Raw genomic sequence first — 21,185 nt, forward strand, 5'->3', positions numbered from 1 at the left:
CTGCCCCGGGGGAAAATTCCTTCCTGACCCCAGCCAGCGCTGGCGATCGGCTATTCCCTGAGCATGTGAGCAAGACCGGACTCCTCCTCCTCCTCCTCCCACCGGCTGGTCACGCCTCCCAGGACCTAGATGCCCAAGCCCTATGCTCCCTCAAGCTGGAGCCATCTCAGGGGCTTCCCAGAGTGGCCAAATGCCCCCGGCCTGATCGACCGACCCATCAGGGGCAAGAATCCTTCCCGTGTCCCATGCCTGGCAGGACACCACTGCCTGCTCCAAAGCACTGGCACCCCTGGCAACATCTCTGCACCCCATTGCTTACGGCTGCTGCCACTGGCTCCCCGCAGGGGATGAGGACGGCGAGCTCTGCAGCGCTCCTCCAGAAGGCATTCCCTTGCTCCGGCCACTGCTCTCCAGCTGAAAAGGCCCGATGGCCTCGGGCACCTCCGGGTGTTGCTGGTTCTTCTCATGTCCGGCAGCCTGGTCCAGCCTCCGGTCGGTCTTCCTCCCTCAACTCCCTCCCTCCAAGGACTTCCGCTGGCTCCTCAAGGACTTCCTCTCGCGTGTCTGCGGGCTGCCCCCCGGGCCGGCTCTGTCCCGATGACAGGAGGATGCCCCCTTTTATCCTCCCCGGGGCATTGTGACTGCTGCCTTGCCGGGTGGCGGCACTGTGACATAGGGGTGGCGGGGCCCCACCCGCCCCGTGCTCGGCCCCGCCAACGGCCCCCCCCCCCCCCCGCCCAGCATCCTTTGGAGGAAGGAAGGAAGGAAGGAAGGCCTTTGGGGTGCTGGCCCCGAGGATGTGCCTGTGCCCAGGAGGCTCTCCCTGCCCTTGCTGGCCGTGCGCTGGGCACAGCTGCTGGGCGTCCCTCTCAAGTCAGCTCTACCTTCGGGCTCTCTCTGGAAAGAAGGGCATGGCTGCCATGGGCATTCGTCTGGTTTTGGGGGTGCCAGAGGGGAAACACAGGCTTCGCTTCCTTCTCCATCACCTCTGCAGAGACGTAGGGAGCGTGCATGGTTTCCTCACCATTCCCTAGCAAGGCACCAAGGCACATTTGCTGCTGCTCCTCCTCCTCTGCTGATGGTGAGGTCTTCCTCTTGGCATGAAGGGCTGAACTGGTTGGTGTTCTTGACCGTCTGTTTCCTTGCACTTCAAGAGCTCTCGTCCTCCTCTGGCCTTCGCCCTTGATATCTTTCTTGAACCATATGCATGAATTTCATAACCGTATGGAATTGAATAAGGGCAAATGTAGGATCCTGCACCTAGGGAAGAACAACCCCAGGTACCAGTACAGCTTAGGGGTTGACCTGCTGGGAAGCAGCACTGCGGAGAAGGACCTGGGAGTCCTGGTGGACAACAAGCTCTCCATGAGCCAGCAGTGTGCCCTCGTGGCCAAGAAGGCCAATGGTATCCTGGGGGGCATTAAGAAGAGTGTGGCCAGCAGGTCGAGGGAGCTTATCCTCGCCCTCTACTCTGCCTTGGTGAGGCCACATCTGGAATATTGTGTCCAGTTCTGGGCTCCCCAGTACAAGACAGACAGGGAACTACTGGAGAGAGTCCAGTGGAGGGCTACACAGATGATGAGGGTACTGGAACATCTCACGTAGGAGGAAAGGCTGAGAGAGCTGGGTCTGTTTAGCCTGGAGAAGAGAAGACTGAGAGGGGATCTTTTCAATGCTTATAAGTATCTAAAGGGTGGATGTCTAGAGGAAGGGGGCTAGGCTCTTCTCAATGGTGCCCAGTGCCGGGACAAGGGGCAACGGGCACAAACTGGAACACAGGAAGTTCCATCTGAACAGGAGGAAAACCGTCTTCACTGTGAGGGTGACCGAGCACTGGAGCAGGCTGCCCAGAGAGGTTGTGGAGTCTCCTTCTCTGGAGATACTCGAAAACCCGCCTGGACGCAACCCTGTGCAACCTGCTCTAAGTGATCCTGCTATAGCAGGGGGGTTGGACTAGATGATCCCTAGAGGTCCCTTCCAACCCCTACCAATCTGTGAATTATAAATAGTAATATTTTCTTCGGGAGCTCTGTGTTTGTTTACGTAGTTTAGCTACACTTTAGGTATTGGTGTATCTTGAGAGATTTTTACCATTGCAGTGATGCCCTAATAATAATCACTGTAATGGGCTCATGCTACTTAAGGACTGAATTCGGCTGTCCTGAGTAATACACTTTCCTCAACCTGCATCCATAAAATAATACTAATGTCTAAAGCAAGACATATAGGAGGCCTTCTTTACGTGATATAAACCTCAAGGGAATCAAGCATTGTCTTTGAATTGAACTTCCCATAGTGTTGCCGGAGAGGCTGCAAGTGTTTTGGGGTTGGTTTTTTTTTTTCTTTTTCTTTGAAAATTACATCTGTAGTCATGGTATCATTTGCCTCATACTGAGCAATGCAGAAGACACTATACAGCAATATTTGCATGTATTTGCATCCAGCTTAACATGTCAGGGGAGTTTAATTCCACATTAATCTGGGCATTAACTTTATAGTAGTTATTTCATAGCTTTATGGGGGAAGAGCTGACACAGATTCAGTAGGATGTTTTTCCCATGTGACAAGGCCAAAGTGAAATTTCAGTGTACACAGGAGGAGAGTTATCAAGCAGAAATCAGTCTGGGACATCTGTTTTAGGAAAGGCCTCAAAGTATTGTGGTAAAGGAACACATTCTTGAGGAATGAAGTGTGCCTGGCTTGTTTGTTTGCTTTTCAGGGCAAATGGACTCACGTCGTAGCCTCAGAGCCATTGACATTCTCAAACCTTGAGGCTGAGAACGCAGCGGCATACAGGGCCTATTGGGCACAGGACAAATGTTCTTTCGCTGTGTTTTTTTCATGAGAGGAAGGGGCCGAGGGTTTGCTTGTATTATATCTTACAGCCAGAATTTGGTAGTATTAGGTTTTTGCCAAGAAAGTGTATTCTCCAAAGATGCCCAGTTTGACTTAGTTGAATGCATCTAAAAGACAAAATCTGTTGAATGCTTATTTAAATAATTCTCTACCAGCTTAGTGGGTTGGAAATACTCCTCCCATTTCCATTGCAATTCTGGTATCAGTGACTCCCTTTAAAAAGCCTAAGAAGCAATGAAGATTCATTTCCTTAGCCTAGATCTGAATCTAGCCTTAAATATTGTCTTTCAATCCAGCTCTGAGTAGAAAAAAAGGAGAGGAAAGTATAAATAAATTCTAAAACTTATTGGCCATATACTAACATTTAAATTCTGTATTTTGATCAAAAAATCAGTGCTAGTGGCCAGAAATTAAGATTTTAATGCTCTGCTCTGAGAAACTACCTTGAGTAGAATGAGAGAAAAAAAAAAATTTTTTTCTCCTGTAGTGCAGGAGATGGTTTTGCAAAATGTCATTGATCAGAACTGTAATTAAATGCCATCTTAAAGAAATGAAGAGAAGCTCAGCATAGATTTAGTTTTTAAAGAAAGCTGGATTTACAGTGCTCCAGATGTTTTGCTTAGAATAAGCTTCATTGACCTGGAATATGAAAGTGTGCCAATGTACTCACTGGAGCATTGTTAATGCCTCTGGTTGGGTTTGTTTCAGGATCTTTGGTTTGAATTTCACTGTATTTCATTTTGTGAGCACAGTGATCTACAGAGAGTGTTTAATCTACAGAGATTAAAATTATAAAGGTATACCAAGCATCCAAACACAAAGCTTTGCATTGTGACTTTTCCCTGTTGTTTTGGTTTTAACTAAGTCATCCCAAGTGTGTAGAACCATTGTTTCCTAAAAACCTATTTTTGCAAGGCTTGCATCATCAAAAATCTTTATTAGGACAACTGCTTGAAGAATGTTTTCACATTTTTAAAAGGCCTGTGTCTTATCTGACCTGTCATCCAGGCACATTTTGTAGCCAAAGATCAGAAGGCGATGCCTGAAACAATTGAAAAATTACCAGGAAAACTCTGTAATCATCATTAAAATGATAGTTAAACAATATTTTGTTTGTGTTCACCCTACATACTTTTTTTACTACCCATCTTCCCAACCAGTAGACAATTGGAAGTTACTCATTTACAGGATGTTGGCAAACAGCTTTAGACCCTTAGGACTGAAAGATATTGATATTACAGTGTCTCTCATCTCAAACTGTGCTGTGCTTCTTGTCAAGAGAGGCAAATGAGTCAGGCTTGAAGAACCTCCTGTGTCTACTGACACATAGAAGAACCACCCTAAACTTTACAAGTATCTATCATGCACAAGCAAGGTGTATTTCTGAGTTGCTTCTGTGAAGCAGTTGAGCTCTGTGTTCTAGATCTGAATGACCACACTTCAAAACTTGTGAACAAAAATAAAGGTCTTTGACATTGTCCTTCACCCTCAGGACCCTCAGGACCATGAATCTTCCTTGCTATTTTCCCAAAAGCTAGCATTCTCTTGGTAATTGTTTGTCCCTGGATGATATGTCATCTCGTAAAACCTAGCATCGCCAGCTCTGAAACTGGACATCTGTAAGCCTTTGGATATCCTGAGGCTATGTATAGAAATCTTGATGTTTGTAGAGGAAGGGTCCTGATGTCATCATTACTGTGCAGCAAAAATGCTGTGTTACATGCTCAGAGTCAAATGTGTCAGGAGACAGAATGTAAAGATAATAGATTTATTCAATCCATGGGCTTTAAAAAATGGAACAAAACATCAGAAAGGTAAGGTACAGAATGCAGGAGTGTATGTGAGAGTAAAGAAATTCCTTGACTGCTCTGGCATCTCAGCTAGCTCCTAATTTTTTCTCCTGAATCAAGCTGCAATCCTTCCCCCTTCCTTTGTTGTGCAACATGCCTGCTTCTCTCTGTTCCCCTGAGAGGATAGGGAGAAGCAGCAGAAAGTACTGAAGGAAAAGAGATCACCTTCTCCTGTGCTATCCAAAGCTAGACTCCCTTTGTCTCTCCCTACAAAACTGTGCTGCTTTCTTTCTAGCCTTGGGGACGTTTCCTTCCACCTCCTCCCTCAGATGCTTTGATTAATATTATTTGGTTGTACCTGAATTAGTCCATTCCTGCTGTGGCGACATTCACAAGTCCTGAGGACCTACTCCTAAACTCCATGCTTCAAACTTCTTATTATAATTGTAACTATTTTAACTTTGGGAGAGTTGTCAAAATAAAAAAATCTGATTGTATGGACTGTGCAGCCTAGAATGGAGAACTTAAGACTGGCTAACCTCTCCCCCATTCCCCTCCACACTGTTGGTTTTGTGGTAGTCATTCTAGGGACCCAAGGAAACCCATGTTTAAAAAGTTCACAAAGTCCAGTTATTCAGCGTGATTATACTGCTGCAAATGCTTAATGCGGTCCCGTTGCATAGACCTGAAGTGGAATGCGCAGCAGAGTAACATTGCTTAGTAGTGTGCCAGATGAAGCACTATGGTGTGTGGTATTTTAAATCCGTGCTAGGCTGGTGGCAATGACAATAGACTGCATCAGTATAACCACCCTGACAGGTCAGGTCAGTGTCTGTTGTCCTTGTTCTATTTCTTTTCTTTCTCCACGCTCAACGTATTTTCCTAGCTTCCTCTTGTCCAACTTTCCTACCTCTTTTTGGCCCCTTAACTAAGTCTCCATTCTCCACTACTGCTAACCTCTTCTCATGTACTTCATTTACTATTCCCAAAATGTAAAAAACTGGAGGATTCATAATTCTGAGTCATTGAAAATTTCTGGTAAGGAGCTGAACTACAAGTTGTGACTTGCAAATCCCAGTGCTTCTCTGACGCTAACCCAGTAGAAGAGGCAGTTGTCCATTGTGCAAAGTTAATGTTGTTTATAGCTCTCGCTAGCGAGCCAGAAGCTGACGCCATTCCTTGGTACTAACTAACACGCCTTCTCTTTCTCACTGAGGGAATTCGTGAGAGCAGAAGCAGACTCTTGAAAGATGCTGATGAACATGGTGGCCAGTAAAAGGGCACCTTCTGTTCTTTGCTTCTTTATATAGCCTGCAGTTGTGCCCAACATGCACTGTGCAATTTCTGCATGCCCAGGCAGGAAGAACTGGCTTGTAATTGAACGTAGATTCAAATAGAGCTCTGGCACATACTTTCTGTAAGGCATTGGACAAGCCATGCCGTCATTCTGTCATATTTAAATGATACTTTTACAGTTGTATCTAGTTGAATCCTAACCTTTTCAAGGCTGGGCTGTTTGAACAGTACCTTGTATAAAGCACCTCCTCATGCAAGTTGAGGTGCTTATTACAGATAATTACTTATGAATAAGCCTTTGTCCCAAAGAGCTTACAAGAGACCAAGCTCATTCCACACAGCCTGATGAAATAAATCAGATGGCATTCACATTCAGTTGGTACTGACTTGACCTGAATTCAACCTGTCTGATATAAAGATGAAAATCCTTCCGTATCATTATAAAACCCCTTCAACCATTCATCATCTCTAATTGCTAACTTCGTTATCCCCTAGCTAAGCAGCAAGCCAACTATTCATAATAGCTTTATAATAAGCTGCTTCGTTCTGTACAACCCACGTTCTTTGTTTTGTCACCTTCTTTGCTTTTAAGTCCTGCTTTGGTCAGAAGAACACGAGAAAGAGCAAAGCAAACAGTTGATCCCCATTACTGGTCCCCGCGCTTCCTCTCGGAGGCCAGATTGGCCTCATAAAATTCCTGCTCCTCTCCCACATGCAACCACAGCTAATGCCCTTATTGTCAGGGGCTGGAAGCCTTTCCATTTGCCCCTCTGTGTGTTTCTGTGTGGACATCAAGAGAGTGGTGCCTCAGATAGATAGGCAAAGAAACCCTTTGTGATACTTGTTGTGTTTCCCAGGATACTTGTCCTCTGGCAACCAGAGTGCGGAAGAGACGCTCCTTCAGTTAGAGGCAGTTAGGAGGTGATGAAGGAACCTCTATTGGGAAAGATTACAAGGCATAATTGCAAAATATGCATAGTTCAGGATTTCGCAAAGTGGCTAGAAAAATGGCAAAATATAGCCAGGGGGAAAAAAAGAACCAAAAAAACAGTGCCTTAATATGAAAAGTTTATTTGCAGCTGATAGTACGTGAGATCTCTCAAAAAGGGAAGCTGAAGTTCCCTTGAGGAAGAAAGCCAAAAGGCTTCCCTGGAGTAAAATGAAAAGCTGTATATATTTCCATGTGTGCAACTCACCAGCTTCTTACCAAAGGGCTGTAGCATGGTCACATCCCACTTAAATATCTCATCTGAGTGGTCGAAAGCTGTTACCCTGACAAGAAAGTGTGGTCACTTTGTAGTTGCAGAGGGCAGAAATAAAACTCACAAACCCCAGTGAGCTAGTCTTTGGCCCTAGACTGCCTTTAGTTGTTAGCAGAAAGATGTACAAGTCAGAGGAAGATATTATTGATTGAATGTTTTAGAATCATAGAATAATTCAGTTTGGATGGGATCTCCAGAGCTCAAAGCAGGTCTGTTTAGATCGGATTGCTTGAGGACTTATTCATTCCAGCTTTGAAAACCAACAGAGATGGAGATTTTACAACCTCTCTAGGCAACTTGGTCTTTTGTTTGGTTGTAAGTAATTAGTAGTCTCACCTTTAAGCCCTAACCTGTTGTGGGGAGGGGAAAAATATCATTTTATGAAGACACATCTGCTTCAGTGCAAGCATCACAAAAGAATGCAAACTATGTTCTCTCCTGAATCTTCTCTCAGTGTGGCTTTTAAATACTGCTTATGAACAATAAGTTCTTCGATGGTGATGTAAGGAACATAGATGTGTTTCACCTCTTAGTATATGTTTTGTTGAAAGATGTCCAGTCATAAACCATAAAGCGATTGAAGGCTTCCATCTGCTATTGGCCTCATGATGCACTTTAGAGCCTTACCAAAGTGTTGAAGCACCAAAGTCTTTAAGCTGGCATGCTTTAAGCTCAGAGGATTACTGCACTAAAGAAAACTTGAAGATCCTTAGGACAAAAAGTCTGTTGAAATGTCAGAGTGCATTGGATACTGCAGTCCTGAGCTCTGCTGGGCCCCCTTTGAATTTCTGCAATACAAAGTAATAAAAAAGATCTGCAGTGGGGTTTACCACTATTTTGCTGCATTTCCTCCACTGTGAATGAATTGCACATTGTACTGCAGACTTGCTACTTCAGCCATCGGTCACATGTTCTTTGGTTCAAACCTTTGGTAAAAGCAAAATCTGGCTTTTTGTGCTACCTCCACCTTTGTCCTCTGGAGACTCTTAGCTTTTGGCAGATAGGCATTGTGGATCGTGCAGGTGGAGCAGTTGGATCCATAAAACCTCGAAAGGTAACAAACGTTAAGAGTAAGTTCTTACTTCTTATGAATAATTTATACACATGATGGCTAAGATATCAGAAAGTATTATAGGTATGTAGTTATACAGTATGACAATGCATCATGGAGAAAGCTGAATTAGATTTTAGCTGTTAATATTTTCTTCTTTTATAAAAGGCCCTGAAAAATTACTAAAATCCAGTCTGGATCTTGAGGCTTTATAATTATCTAGTGGGCAGATGTTAAAGAGCTCAGCAAATTTCACATTAAAATATGTTCCAGGATTTCAGCAAAAACTGATTATACAGCTATTTCTTCAGATCCTTTAGCACACTGCAGCTTCTTTTGTTGACTGCTATTCAGTGTTTTAAAGAAGCAAACAATTCTTCATATGGCCTTTTGTCAGCAAGATCTGTTGATGGCACTTGTATTGTTTGTTGGTGTTGTAGAGACTAGCCTGGTTTTGTCAAACTCTGGGGACGGAAGGGGAACGATGACATAGGACTGATGTGAAGCCAAACTTTTTCTGTGTGCTTTGTGCTTCATACCAGTCCAGAGTGAAAGTACAAGCAGCAACTAAGAGATAGGAGTCTGACGATGAAAAATGACTGGGCTGTAGTAAAGATAATAGGGGCTAAAAGGAGGAGAGGAAGAATCCTTTTTTGCTGCTTTTCTGTGGAGAAAGTGAAAGGCTCCTCGTGCAGATTTCTGTGCTGTTCAGAGGAGCCTGTGTTTATGCTGAAGGAGGAAAAGACTGAAAAAGATGGTCATTATATTGTCAGGAGCTTCTTGTTTCATTTCAGTACTGCGAGTCTCTAGCTCACTGGGAGATATGTATAGAAACTGCATGCTTTTCCTAGGGATTTGTGTTGCCTTTTTTCTCTAATTTGAGAAAAATGTGAGTGCTTATTGAAGTGAGGAGATTGGCAGTGTGTGCTGCTGTCAGGCCCAGTGGAGGCAGATGCTTATGAAAGCTTCCCCCTAACAGCTTTGCCAGCGTACGTACCTTAATCGTCCTTTGCAGCTGCCCTGGTGCTCCTGGTTCCTGCACTGTTCATGTGTAATTACAAAGTGCTTATCAGCAGTGGGGAAGCCTCTGAAGATTGGGAGGGTCTGTCAGTTCAAAGGCACCCTGAAAGTTTGAATGTCTGTTTACAGCTCTCCTAATCTTCTCTCTTTTCCTCCTCCTTCCCTTTATCTGCTTTCTCTTCCTACTGAATGTTACTTCCCTTCACCTGATGTTCCCTCCTGAATCTCTGCCTGCCTGCTCATTTAGACCTTGCAAACATTTAGCTTGCTCCTTCAGCTTAGCCTCTCATCCTCCATCTGAGCTTAGTCAGGGTTTGACTTGACTGGACTTGCCGCCTGGTTTTCCCCACGTCCACCTTCCAAAGTTTTTACATTTTATGACTTTCTCAGATTGCCTCAAACACAACAGCACAGGAAGCCCCAGAAACCTTAGCGAGTCATTAAACTGAAATGAAAACTCGTTAGTCCTGTGGCTCTGACCCTGTGGCTTACAAAAGACATGGCAAGTTCTGGGCCATTGGCCTGGAAAGTTTGGCTAAGAGTGTAAAACCATGTTCCTGCAAATAAGCTCTTTGGGGCTAAGTCTGCAAAACTTACTCTTCTTCATTTGCCTTTTTTTTGTGTGTGAAAGTGTTCCCTAAACGAGTGTGCTTCATGCAGAGTCATATCTCTGACCTCAAGTAAACTGCTCTGAACTACAAGCAACAGACTTAATATGAGTCATTTATAAAGGCAAAAAAATCCAGTCATCCCCATTGTGTGCTGATCGTAACTTTGTCCACTGTAGGCTGGTGATCTCAGTAGCCAGTAGAGAGTTTCTGAGGAAATAACTATCCATTTCATTGCTCTGAAATAAATCTTTTGGTCTGTCCAGCAATTTCAAGCCATGCTCTTACTTATTTCGGATGTATTACTTCAGCAAAGATTCCTGTAGTCAGATCCTTTCCCATAATTTCAGCTTGAGAAGCAATAATAAAAGTAAGGATTATCAGCAGGAAATGTTAGTCTGTGTGTATTCTTAGGGAAGCTATGCTACTTGATATCATCAGGAATTAATTTGATTAGTCATGTAGACAGAAGTGCGGGGGCAATTTGTGCTGAGAGCAATGCTTGTGCAAGCTGATTGACTTCATTGCAATTGCCTGTGATGGAAAGTTCAGTTTGACCTATTTTCTTAAATTTTCCTTAAAGCCAGATGACTCAGACCTTTCTGGAGACAGGGCAGACAGAGCACTGTCTATGGCTCAGTCCTTGACTGCCTGTGACAGGGAATGGAAAGTCTTAGACCTCTGGGATTTCGTGATATTCACATCTATCCCACACACTGTAAAAGGGATAGAGTTTTAGGATATCCCAAGTGGCAGATCTAGAAAGAATGAGTTTTTCTTCTGGTGTCTCAAGTTGATCACCCAAGGTTTTAAGGCACTAGCAATTACAAGCAGATTTTCTTCTCAGCAATGTTTCTTTTATTCCCATCTCAAGACATGTGCAATTCTTGAGAAAATAGCAAGAAAACCATAGTGGCGTCCTGAAAGATGATGGCCATGACCTGCTTCACTGAGCTTTCTTTGCATGCAAGAGTCTCCAGAAAAAGGCTGTTCCAAGTCATCGGTTTGTCACACACAGAAAACTTGATCTGCTCCACAGAGTTTCAAGTTTCTCCAATGCATGTTGCAAATTCGGGGCTTCTGCTGTGGTTTCCATGTTATTTTAAGTCAAACATTTGATTTTGTTTTCTTGTTACGAAACAGTTGCAATGCACATCTCTGGAACCCTCCACCTGCCGCCTTTGCTTTGCTTTTCAGATGTGTAGTTTTACTTGGAGCCAACAAAACCACAAGGGCCTAGTTTCTATATCCATAGGAAGAGGTATAAAACTAACCCATGGTATGGGAGCAGTTATGCCTGTTTGCCGTCAGAGGTGGCTCGTACTCGTCTTTATTTACTCCAGGGCCTTGGACTGCTCCTCTGGACCTTCTCCTTCCCTTTTTCATGACTTAGGAGCATTTCTGACAAGAATAAGTCACATTCAGTTTTTCCCCCAGGGGCTTGCTAGACACACAGGCATGCACACAGACACACTCTGCCTTCTCCCCTCACTGAGATTTTTTTAGCATGCTGTGGGGGACCATAACCGTGTGAGGAATTATAGATGCAGCCAGATACCTGACTGTGGGTTTGGTTTTGTGTTGAGGGGGGTTTTTAATATTTTTCTGCACCTGTATATAAGACAGCTCTGGTTTTGGTGGGAGGAAAGCAGACGGTACAGAGCTGTTTATGCGCAGAAAGAAAAAGATATCTGGGAGGTGGTGGGGTGTGAAAATCCACAACGTGTATCAGACCTTACTCTTTCAATGTCAAGCAGGGAGTAACTAGCCAGGAAGCTGCTACATGTTGTGAGTCTCCAAGTCACCAGTGCTATTGTGTTTTGGTATATGTTATGATGTGCAGAACTTGATTCGGGTTCCTCCTTGATTTCAGTTTCATAATTGCACCAGGGCTTTTGGAACTGCTTTTTGTTAACTTCAAGGTTGCAACTATACCTAAACCGAGGGTGCAGGAGTGCTACTGAGGCTAAATGCATGCCTCTGCCCTAGCCTGTGTCTGTTATGAAGATAAAACTAATGTAGGCTTCCATTCCTCTGGAAAGCCAGTTAGGCAGGATCTGCAAAGCGCTCCAAACAGATCACTAAAACCCCAGGGCATGGCACATCTGAATTAAATTAAAAAATTCAGAGTGGATTTCCTAAGATGGGAGCTAATGACCTTGTTAGAACTGTAGTGGCTAGTGGCTCTGGTGCTAGGACTTGCAGTGACTTTGCTAGAGCTAAAACTTCACCTATAATTTCAGCATAAAGATTGTCTCTTCCTCTGAGCATCATCTAATGCTAATGGTTGCTTGTTCAGCTGTTTTACAAATCCGGAGTCCACATTGGTTCATTGCTGGTGTTTACCCTTAGCTTCATCAGGCCTTTGTGTATTAATTACACATATATGTTTGGGCATTCAAATGGCAACTCAGAAACTTTCTGTCTGTCCTTCTGGATGACATCTTCCTTTTTATCCTTAGAAGTCCTTTACCATCAGCAGTTCATCACACTTCCAGCAAACAAGTGTTTCTAAGCTTATGTGTTTTTTGTGTGTAACCTTTTCTGTTCATTTTTATCACACCATATGGTATCACATTGAAATAAAGCAGGGCTTCTCCTAAATAAGGAGAGAACTCCATCATGGGAAAGCGTGTGCATGGGATGTGGAGAGCCCTGCAAGTAGAGCAAGAATGAGCCATGTGATGCTTCAGCAGCATTGCTGAATGTAGGAAGACCCAGAAAAGGCATTTTCTTTCCTTTCTTCAGCCTTCAGTTTGCATTTGTGTGGCAGTCATCACCTGGCTCTCTTGGGCTCGTGACTGCGAGGAGTAGCTGGGATTGTTGCTTAAGAATGTGTTTATAGCTGCAGAACTAAAAAGGTCATATTCTATTTTGGCCTGCAGGAGTCTCAGGCTGATTCTCCCTCCTCCTTGCCCTCCCAGTTTTGCTGATGTGCCATGCAGTAAGCAGAAATACACAGAAATACTGTCAGCCTAGCACCCTGGAGCCCCTGCCGTGGACCAGAGTCCTGATGCACTAATTGCCTGGCAAACAGAAAATACTTGGGTATCCAGGTTTGAGTTGTGGTTTGCAAGTAGAAGGATTCTCCACCTGGCAACAAACTCCTTTGGCAAATGTCGGTGATCCTGAGGTGGCTTTTGGGGCATTTTTTGGCAGTGAACAGAAGATGCTGCCGAAGGGGGTACTGTGTTAGTGGCTGATTCCTCTGTCGTAGTCAGTGGATCAATCGTATGTATTTTCCTCCTCACTCCAAGTTGATCAGTTTGTTTCAGTATGTGTAATACAGCATCAATGTATGCATTAATCACCAGAGCAGCTGGTAATTAGTTAATTTATCTTTTATCTCTTTTTTTATTCTCACTGGGATTCATAATACAGTGGGCAGAGGAAATAGGAAGAAAAGGAAAATATTTAGAAAAAATTGCCAAGTACAGGGGCATCCCTGCAGAAACATCACTGCCTAAATAGACTGTATAACAAATGAATCATGGTGTTTTGGGTAGAAAGACTAAACTGCTGGGAAGTGATGCTGTCTTGTTAGACTTGCGTTTGTCTAGAATTTTTACCCGGACAGGGCCATTCTGTTAGCCACAGCTTCTTCAGGGAAACACTACAGCTCTCCAAGACAACCTTTGTATTGAAGAAACGTGGCTGAGAGGCTTCCACATGATTTCTGATGTCCACCTGTTTGTGCTGGAAGCAGGAGGGAACCTGTCCTGCCCGCACAGAAACCTCCGTGTTGTTCAGCCGAGGGGCTTAGGGCAGACTTTAGGGGTGTCCTGTATGGCACTGCACGTTTGCACAGCGCCACAGCTCAGAGAAAGAAGAGGAAATAATCTTTTCTGTGGTGTGGAGGATGCAGCCAAAAGCTCACCTGCTTTGTTCCAGCATCACTTTTTGCTTTCACAAGAGACTGTTTGAGGGCACAGTGTCCCAAAAAGACTCTCAGCCAGGTGATCTGTGACAGGGGGAGTCATGGTCTGGGGAAAAAAATGGAAAGACAGGATGGAGCCTCAAAGATTTTGATGCAGATATGAATCCATATCTCGGTAGTCATCTGTTTAAAGGGGATGCTGCTTTCTTCTCTTCTTTATGGACTATGGAAGTGGCACTCTCCTTAACGGCAAAGGCTGCAGGGTGGCAGAGGGTGGAACCTGAAGGTACAAATGGTTTCCCAAGCTTATACAAGAAGCAAATGTGGGCTGGGAATAAGATGCAAGTTTGTTCATTCACTGTCAAATAGCCAACTGTCTGACATCCTCTTCATTGATTTTGTTGTCCACTGTGCAACAAAATTATGCCAAGGTTTGTAGCCACGTATTGAGGCAGTGAAAGAGTTGTTATGCTTTTTTTTTTTTTTTTACTTACCTTTAAAAACAAGGCAAAGCAAGTCCTTTTCTGCAAGAATACTGTAGTACGTTTGTTTTACATTATTTGTTCTGGAACTGATTAGCAGCGGCAGCTTTCACCATAATTACACAGATCATAATTAAACATATTTTTGTTTTATGAGCTGTGGCAAATTCAGATTCTCTATAAGGCGGCTCTTAGGAATGAAGGCAATTTGCATGTTATAGCGAAGTCCATGTTACAAGAGACATACTAGCAGATGGCTTCAGGGCTTGTTTGCATTCAAAATACAGAGCACCTGCAAGCAAAAATGCGCTGGTCTTTCTCCATGATAAATTGGGGTTCTTATCCACATGGAATCAGTGTTACCCACTGGACCAGTTATTTAATTCCCAAATGTCCTCAAACATGTCAGAGCAGCTGGGCTTCCACAGTCTCCTGGGATCTGCTTGCAAAAACTCTGTCCGTTCCCATAATTTTTGTTGGTTCTTTCGTAGTACGGAGTACACGTGAAGCTGGAGGGAGTCACTAAAGAGCTTCTGACCTGACCTGACCTGTAAGAATAGTTACACAGATGGATAGTCTCCTTCCAGCCTCTGTCTGAGAAAAGGGTTACTCCTGTCCCTCTCTGAAAGTTGTTTGGGGTTGGGAGATAATAACAGAGCCACTAAAAATGCAGGGTTTTGGATACCAACTCTATTTTCAGATCTGAGTTGAATTTCACAGTTTTAGAATAAAAAGAGGTGGAAGAAGAGGGATAAATACCGTTGAAACAAAATCCAGTGAAACAAAAAAGCTTAAGTTTGGAATGAGTGAACTGTTTGGACTAAGCCTGATGGAACATGTTTTTCCTGTTTCCCCTCTCATTTTTCTATAAATAGTAGATCTCTGTATTTGAACAGTCTGTGTAAGTGTTCCCTCTCTGTCATATACAAACACCTTCAGAGCACCTTGAAATATGGTTTCATAAAATTTGTCCAAAAAACAGAAACATCAACATCACTGTTCTTTAGCCAAGGAGCTGAGATATCAAGACGTTGTAAGTAATTTATCCAAGGTCAGAGAAGGAGACTGCAAGAGACTGATGACCTGACCCAATTTTTCATGTCCAAAGTCCTACCTGATTCCTGAACTACGAGACCACTTGCCTTATAAGATGAGCTCTGCTGAATATATCACTCTAGTTTCCTTTCCTAAAACACCCCAATACTGCCCTGAGACACCAGATACGATATTCCAGTTTTGAGCTCACCCTGCATTTCCCAAATAATGATGTCACTCATATTTCCCAAATTCAGGAAAGTTCACATTTTAACGTGCTTTGCTTTCCTGACCCATTTCTGTAATGCAGCAGCGCCGAGTACCAGTGACAGCCAGCCATGAACTCTAAGCAAGTTCAGAAGGTGAATTATGGTCATGTCTTCCACTTACCTAATTATTTTTTGAATCACAACCGAACTGAAGGTGTTCTCAAAGGCAATGAATAAGTTAGAAGGAAATCTGCTGTGAGTGTCTGAACTGCCGTGTGACTGCTGGGGGATCAAACTCTTCTCAGCTTTTGCTTTCCGAATGTGTAAGGTAGCAAACAGTGTCTCAGCTTCAAGCATTCAAAGGGATGGCTTTTCAGTGCATTAACTCGTAAGTACATGAGACGCCCATTTGGGGAATTCACCTGCTTGTTCCCGAGTAACTCTGCATTCCCTGTTCTCCTACCGCTTATGTGAAATGGGTGAGAATTTTAGATGAGCCACACATGCAAAATCAAGTCCTTTGGGGCAATACTTAACCTGAGGTGACCGACTGTTCAACATAAACCTATATACATAGCCCAGTGTGCAGGATGCTTTGCATGGCTTAGTGAGTGGCACAATTCTGCTGAGAGCATGCTTCAGCCCGTGTTTCCGTGAGATTTGATAGCACCTAGTCCGATTTGTGAACGCTGCTGAGAAAAGTAGAGCCTTGCAATTTTTGTCGTATGTGACATCTCAAGGTTTCAACTCCTGGGAGCGCCAGGTGAGAAGTCAGACCTGCATCAGAATGACGCAGAACAAGTAGGTCAGCAGTTTCATTGCGTGCATCTTCTGTGTGTCTGTGCGTGTGTGTGTGTGTGTGCATTTGAGAAAATGGAAAACCATGGCACTGAGTCCGTAAGTTTCTGCTCTGTCTTTCTTTAGGCAAAAGTCTCACTGGCTGTTTCATGTGCAGTTGAGGAGAATCAGGGTTATTTTGGCCTCTTGTTGCAGTAAAGCATGTGGCAACAATATGTGGAAGTGGTAAGGAATTGCAGAACGAGTGGATTTCTTCTAACAGCAAGCAAGGGCTTTGGCTAAAAATAAGGAGAATGGTGTTATTCTTTGCCATGTTTCGTCTGCCCCAATTGCACTCTCTCTGCTTAGTGCCTGCCAAACTGATAGCTTGCTGAAGATTTAAAGGAGCAACACTCACTTTCCTATAATAGCTATCAGAAGAGCTGAGGTTATCAGCTCTTCTTCAGGCTTTCCTTCCCAAAGCCTGCAAGAAGCAGGCGTCCTCACCCCTGCTCCCCCCTTTCTCTGTGTCACAGGCACTGTCCTGAACTGCTGCTTCGGCAGGTTGGGCAGCTTGGGCTGTTTACTGTGCCGTGAAAGCAGACGGCACATTTTGGGGGCAGCTGGGCAGCAAGGGATTGACAGAGCGTCTGGCCACAAATTATAATCCCCTTCAGGCTGGGGGAGCTTTGCAACCGTGCTGCCCGGGCTGCAGGCACCCGGGGATGATAGGGCTGCTCTCCGCAGCAGCTGCATTTTGGGCAGGAGGCGAGGGAGACAAAGAAGGGGATATTCATCCCCTAGATAAGCAGTTGAAATTAATTCAGTCTGCGTTTCTCCGGGAGCCTCTGGGCAGCCTTAGCCTAGGAGGAGCGGTCCCACTGCTGGGGGGGCTTGGGCTGAAGTCACCAGTGCCACTGTCGATGGCTGTCCTTGTGAGCCCCGAACAGGCCAGGACGGGCACCTCCTCTGCCTTTTAAAAGAAGGAAACGGGGAGAAAAAACAAGAATGAAAAGCACGAGGGGTTTGCAGGAGGAGAGTTGGTTTTCCTGGGGCACCTGAAGCAGAAGGGCCCTGCACCCCCAGAGCAGAAGCCGCCTGTGGAGGTGTGGGAGGAGAGAAGGGGGGCAGCCCACCGCCAGCCTGCTGGTGGACTGTCCTTTGCGTGTAAAATACTAATTGTGACGGGACAGGCTGCCATGCCGCCCGAGCGTGAGGGTGAGGTTGCCACATTCACCGGGCTAGCAGATCGCAGCATGTCTGGCCAGGGCACCGTGGTGCTGGCAGTGCTGGCGGCTGTGCCCACCATCCCAGAGGGCTGCGGCCTGACACGGGGCTTCCGCGGGTGTGGGGGGCTTCCAGAATAGGGGGGAGTCTTGGGAGAAGAGGAGGGTGCGGGAGGGGAAAGCAAAGGGAGGCTCTGTGCTCCTGGCATGCGTGCAGCCGGCAAGGTAGCCAAAACTGTACTGAGCTCCCCTTTGCCGCCAAACATGCCTAGCGCCCACGTCTGGGGGTGAGGCTCGTCGCCGGTATGGCCGGAGCAGGGACGCGCTGAGCATCCTCCAGGCGAGCCCAAGTGGATTGGTTAAGGATCAGGGTCGCAGAGGGCAGCAAGGCTCAGGCAGCGCTCTTGCCTGCTCTGCCTCCTGCCCCCCCCTCTCCCCCAGCCCTCCCCTTCATCCCTGTTGTGTGTGTGGCAGCTAAACGCTGAGGCGAGAGGGAGCGGATGGCGGATTGCACGCACGCCAGGCAGCCTGGGATGCTTGCTTTTTCTTCTTCTGGCTGCGGGCAGGGCTCGGTTTCAGACATGAGTGGAGAGAAACCTAAAAAGAAAGCTTTCTATCTAGTGAGGATGAAGCCACTGAAGGAGCCCACCACCACCACTAACAACAATGTCTCTTTTGTGATACACTGTCACATAGGCAAGGAGATCAAACACATTTGCAGCAACTGCAGTCGCGGGGAGGAAGCCCGTGACGGTGAGTGCCGAGATCCTGTGGGTGTAGGAGAGAGGCAGGGGAGCGCGTTTACTTGCATGGGGGGGTGTGTGTACATGTGTGCGCTCCCGTCGGAGCCTGGGATGCTCGGCTTGCTCCTTCACAGATCCCAGGGAAAGAGGAAAGGGAGCGCGGGAGGAATGCACTGGGCATCGGTTCAGCCTGTCGATCAGAGAGATGCCAAGAGGGACAGGTCCCCTCATTTGCCAGAGAAGCTTTGTGCTAACAGTTAAGGAACCAACTCTTTTTTTTTTTTTCTTCCCCCTTTTTTCCCCTAGTTGCTATAGAAATTGCTGTCTGTATTGATTGTATTTTGTTACCATTCCCGTGAATTTTAGATCAGGGTTTTCTGCCTTCATACATCAACTTTTTCCTCGTCGTGCTGCAGTAGAGTTTGCTTGACTCAACTCAGTATTTGGAAGGACTGGTTTACCTGGAATCCAGCTAGTATGATTTTCACCGTGCTGTCAAACACATGGGGGAAATTGTATTTTTATTGGAATTAATATAGTGCTCTTCATCAGACAACTATTCTCACGCCTTCCCCCTCTCCTTTTGGGACTGAGCAAAACCTCCAGAGGGTATTCAGAGAGTGACGGTGTAATCACTTACAGGTGTTGCTACAGGTAAGTATATGCTTTTTATGTTTCTGGGAATGCAAATATTTGAAGGCAACAATGACAAATTATTTGGATTTTGCCAAAGTCAGCAATTAGGAGAAGCTGAGAACTAAAAGGAGCATAAAAGCATTCAGGCAAAAAACAGCCTCACAGATGTTACCCCGCATTCTTGTTCAATGTGGTATTACTTCGTTTTGCTCTGTGGTTTTACATGTTACTTAGGATTGAAGGCAGTCAACTTAGGGCTCCCTATTAACTGATGTAGTAGACAGATCTCATTTTCTGAAGGTCAGGAAAAGGCTATTTTGTGATAAATGTGAATATGAAATTGTTACCATTTTCTGAGCTGAGGTTCTCAGTAGTTGTTGGCACTTCATTTTTTAGCTTTTGTCGCTGAGGCTGATGATGATGATTGTTGTTATTATTATTGTTATTAACCAAAGCTGCCTTCATTTGCTCAGTGCAAAAGAACAAAATATTATTTGGGATCTGATGGTCCTTTGTCAACCACAGGTCTGCAGTTTAATGAAGTAACTGTGGTTTTGCTAATGTCTTTTCAGAATTAGCATCCTGCTAGTGTGATTATAGTTTCCTTTGATTAAACTGCAGCTAAAGCTGAACAGAATTGCTTTCAGTGTAAAGGGGGAAGATAGCCTGAGAAGCCTGGAAGCCCACAGTGGGTTAAGCACTCTTACTGCTTATGCCACTACAGCAGAGGGAAGAAACTGATGAATGCTGTACAAAATGTTGAGTGTTTTCTTTCCTCCTATGTGCTGCTGGTGACAGCAAGCCCCACAGACATTAAATGAAGGGCTGTGTGCAGTAACAGCAGGTACTTTACACTATTAGTGTGTTTTACTTATCCTTAAAAGCAAATGAAGCCATTTGTTAAAAATATGCTTTCCTAGATTAATTGAATTGAGCTAAATCTCAATTGCACCAACATCTTTTGTTGGGTTTTTTTTCAACCTTGTACTTTAAATCTTAGCACAGTAGGAAAAGAACATTGCTTTCCTCCCCTTTAATGCACATATGCATATGCGTGGATGCTTATGAATGTATAACTCCAGTTACTTGTACCTCTTAACAGACTAATAGGTTAAGTACTTGGTTTCCTTTTTTATGTTTGATTATTTAGCTTCAAACCATTAGATACTCTGAGGGGAGGATTTGCCTCTTGACAGGAGATAATCTAGTAACCCTAGAGAGGTAAAGAATAGAGCAGAGAGGCTTCCAGAGCATCTCATCGGTTCATTTTCACCCCCTTGTTCTGTGGGGTAGGATTTCATTCCACCCTATGCAAATAACTGTTATGGTCATCATTTTAAAATTATTTAAACTGGTACAGCCTTAATCCTTTCTTTCCTACTAGTATGCACAGCTACAAGTTTCTTTCAGAAAGTAAAGGAACCGTAGTCCCAGCTATGCTGGCTGAGCACACTCACTGGCTTGACTCTGATACATTTTTCAGGACTGAACAATGCCAGTATTTCCCTGGTTAATACCTGTTCTAGACCTTTTGGGATTTGGAGGGAAAGGATGATATAATGAACTGAAATTATGATGTGAGCATAATATCAGCAGGACATCAGGTAAAAACCTGTGACCAGCCCAGGTACGGAGAAACCTATAGGGATCTCGAGATGTCTGTGCATCCTCATAGTTGCACAGCCTAAAGAGCAGAGAAAGTGGTCCAGAAAGGACACCCCCCCACCCCCCCCAGAAAGGGGACCACTTACTACTTTTTATATGGGAAATGCACAAAACTTTGCAATGTGGACACCCCCACCCTCCTATTCAAACCTATATATAGTTTATACATGATCTTGCAGGCCTGAAACTGCACTAGTGGACCCAAAAGTACTGTGTGGGTCCTGTGACCCGAGCAACTATTGTATTTGTTGGAATTGTGTACAAAGACCAGGATTCAATGCTTACAGCATAGGCGAGCCAGATTTCATGCTGAAATATCCTCTAAATCCAGTTATGAGTCCTACATTCTAGTCATCGTCTTACTCTGAGTTCTCATTGTGCTACTGCACTGGCAGAACTGGAGAAGGAAAATTCATGCTGAAACAGAGGGAAATCTTTCAAGGACGACTATATAATCTAGCAAAAGTCATGACTAGGAGAATAGCAGAAGAGATAGATGTGAAACTGAAGGAAAAGATGGAGGCAGGTGCTGAGTCGTATGATATCTTGGAAGGGAGGTCATGTAATTTGGAGAGAAGTCGGTGAAGGAATTTGGACATGCAGATGGGCTCAGTGAAGTACAGATAAAGGGAGCTGATGTGGATGTAGCATT

The 21,185-nt window shown here is 44.7% G+C and overlaps 1 protein-coding gene across 5 annotated transcripts in view; it reads left to right on the plus strand.

The window, feature by feature from the left end:
* The window catches only part of PHACTR1 (phosphatase and actin regulator 1), a 313,352-nt gene that overhangs the window by 145,777 nt on the left and 146,390 nt on the right, over positions 1-21,185 (plus strand). The window contains exon 1 of one of the 5 annotated variants that reach the window (XM_054818210.1): positions 17,990-18,242. The exons of 3 other annotated variants lie outside the window; for them this stretch is intronic. In XM_054818210.1, coding sequence (XP_054674185.1) covers positions 17,990-18,242 — 253 coding nt within the window. Of the gene's footprint in view, positions 1-17,989; positions 18,243-18,361; positions 18,887-21,185 lie in introns of those variants that run through there. One more of the 5 variants, XM_054818212.1, reaches the window with a different exon arrangement.

The sequence above is a fragment of the Grus americana genome, chromosome 2 (genome assembly GCF_028858705.1).
Source record: "Grus americana isolate bGruAme1 chromosome 2, bGruAme1.mat, whole genome shotgun sequence".
Classification (NCBI taxonomy): domain Eukaryota; kingdom Metazoa; phylum Chordata; class Aves; order Gruiformes; family Gruidae; genus Grus; species Grus americana.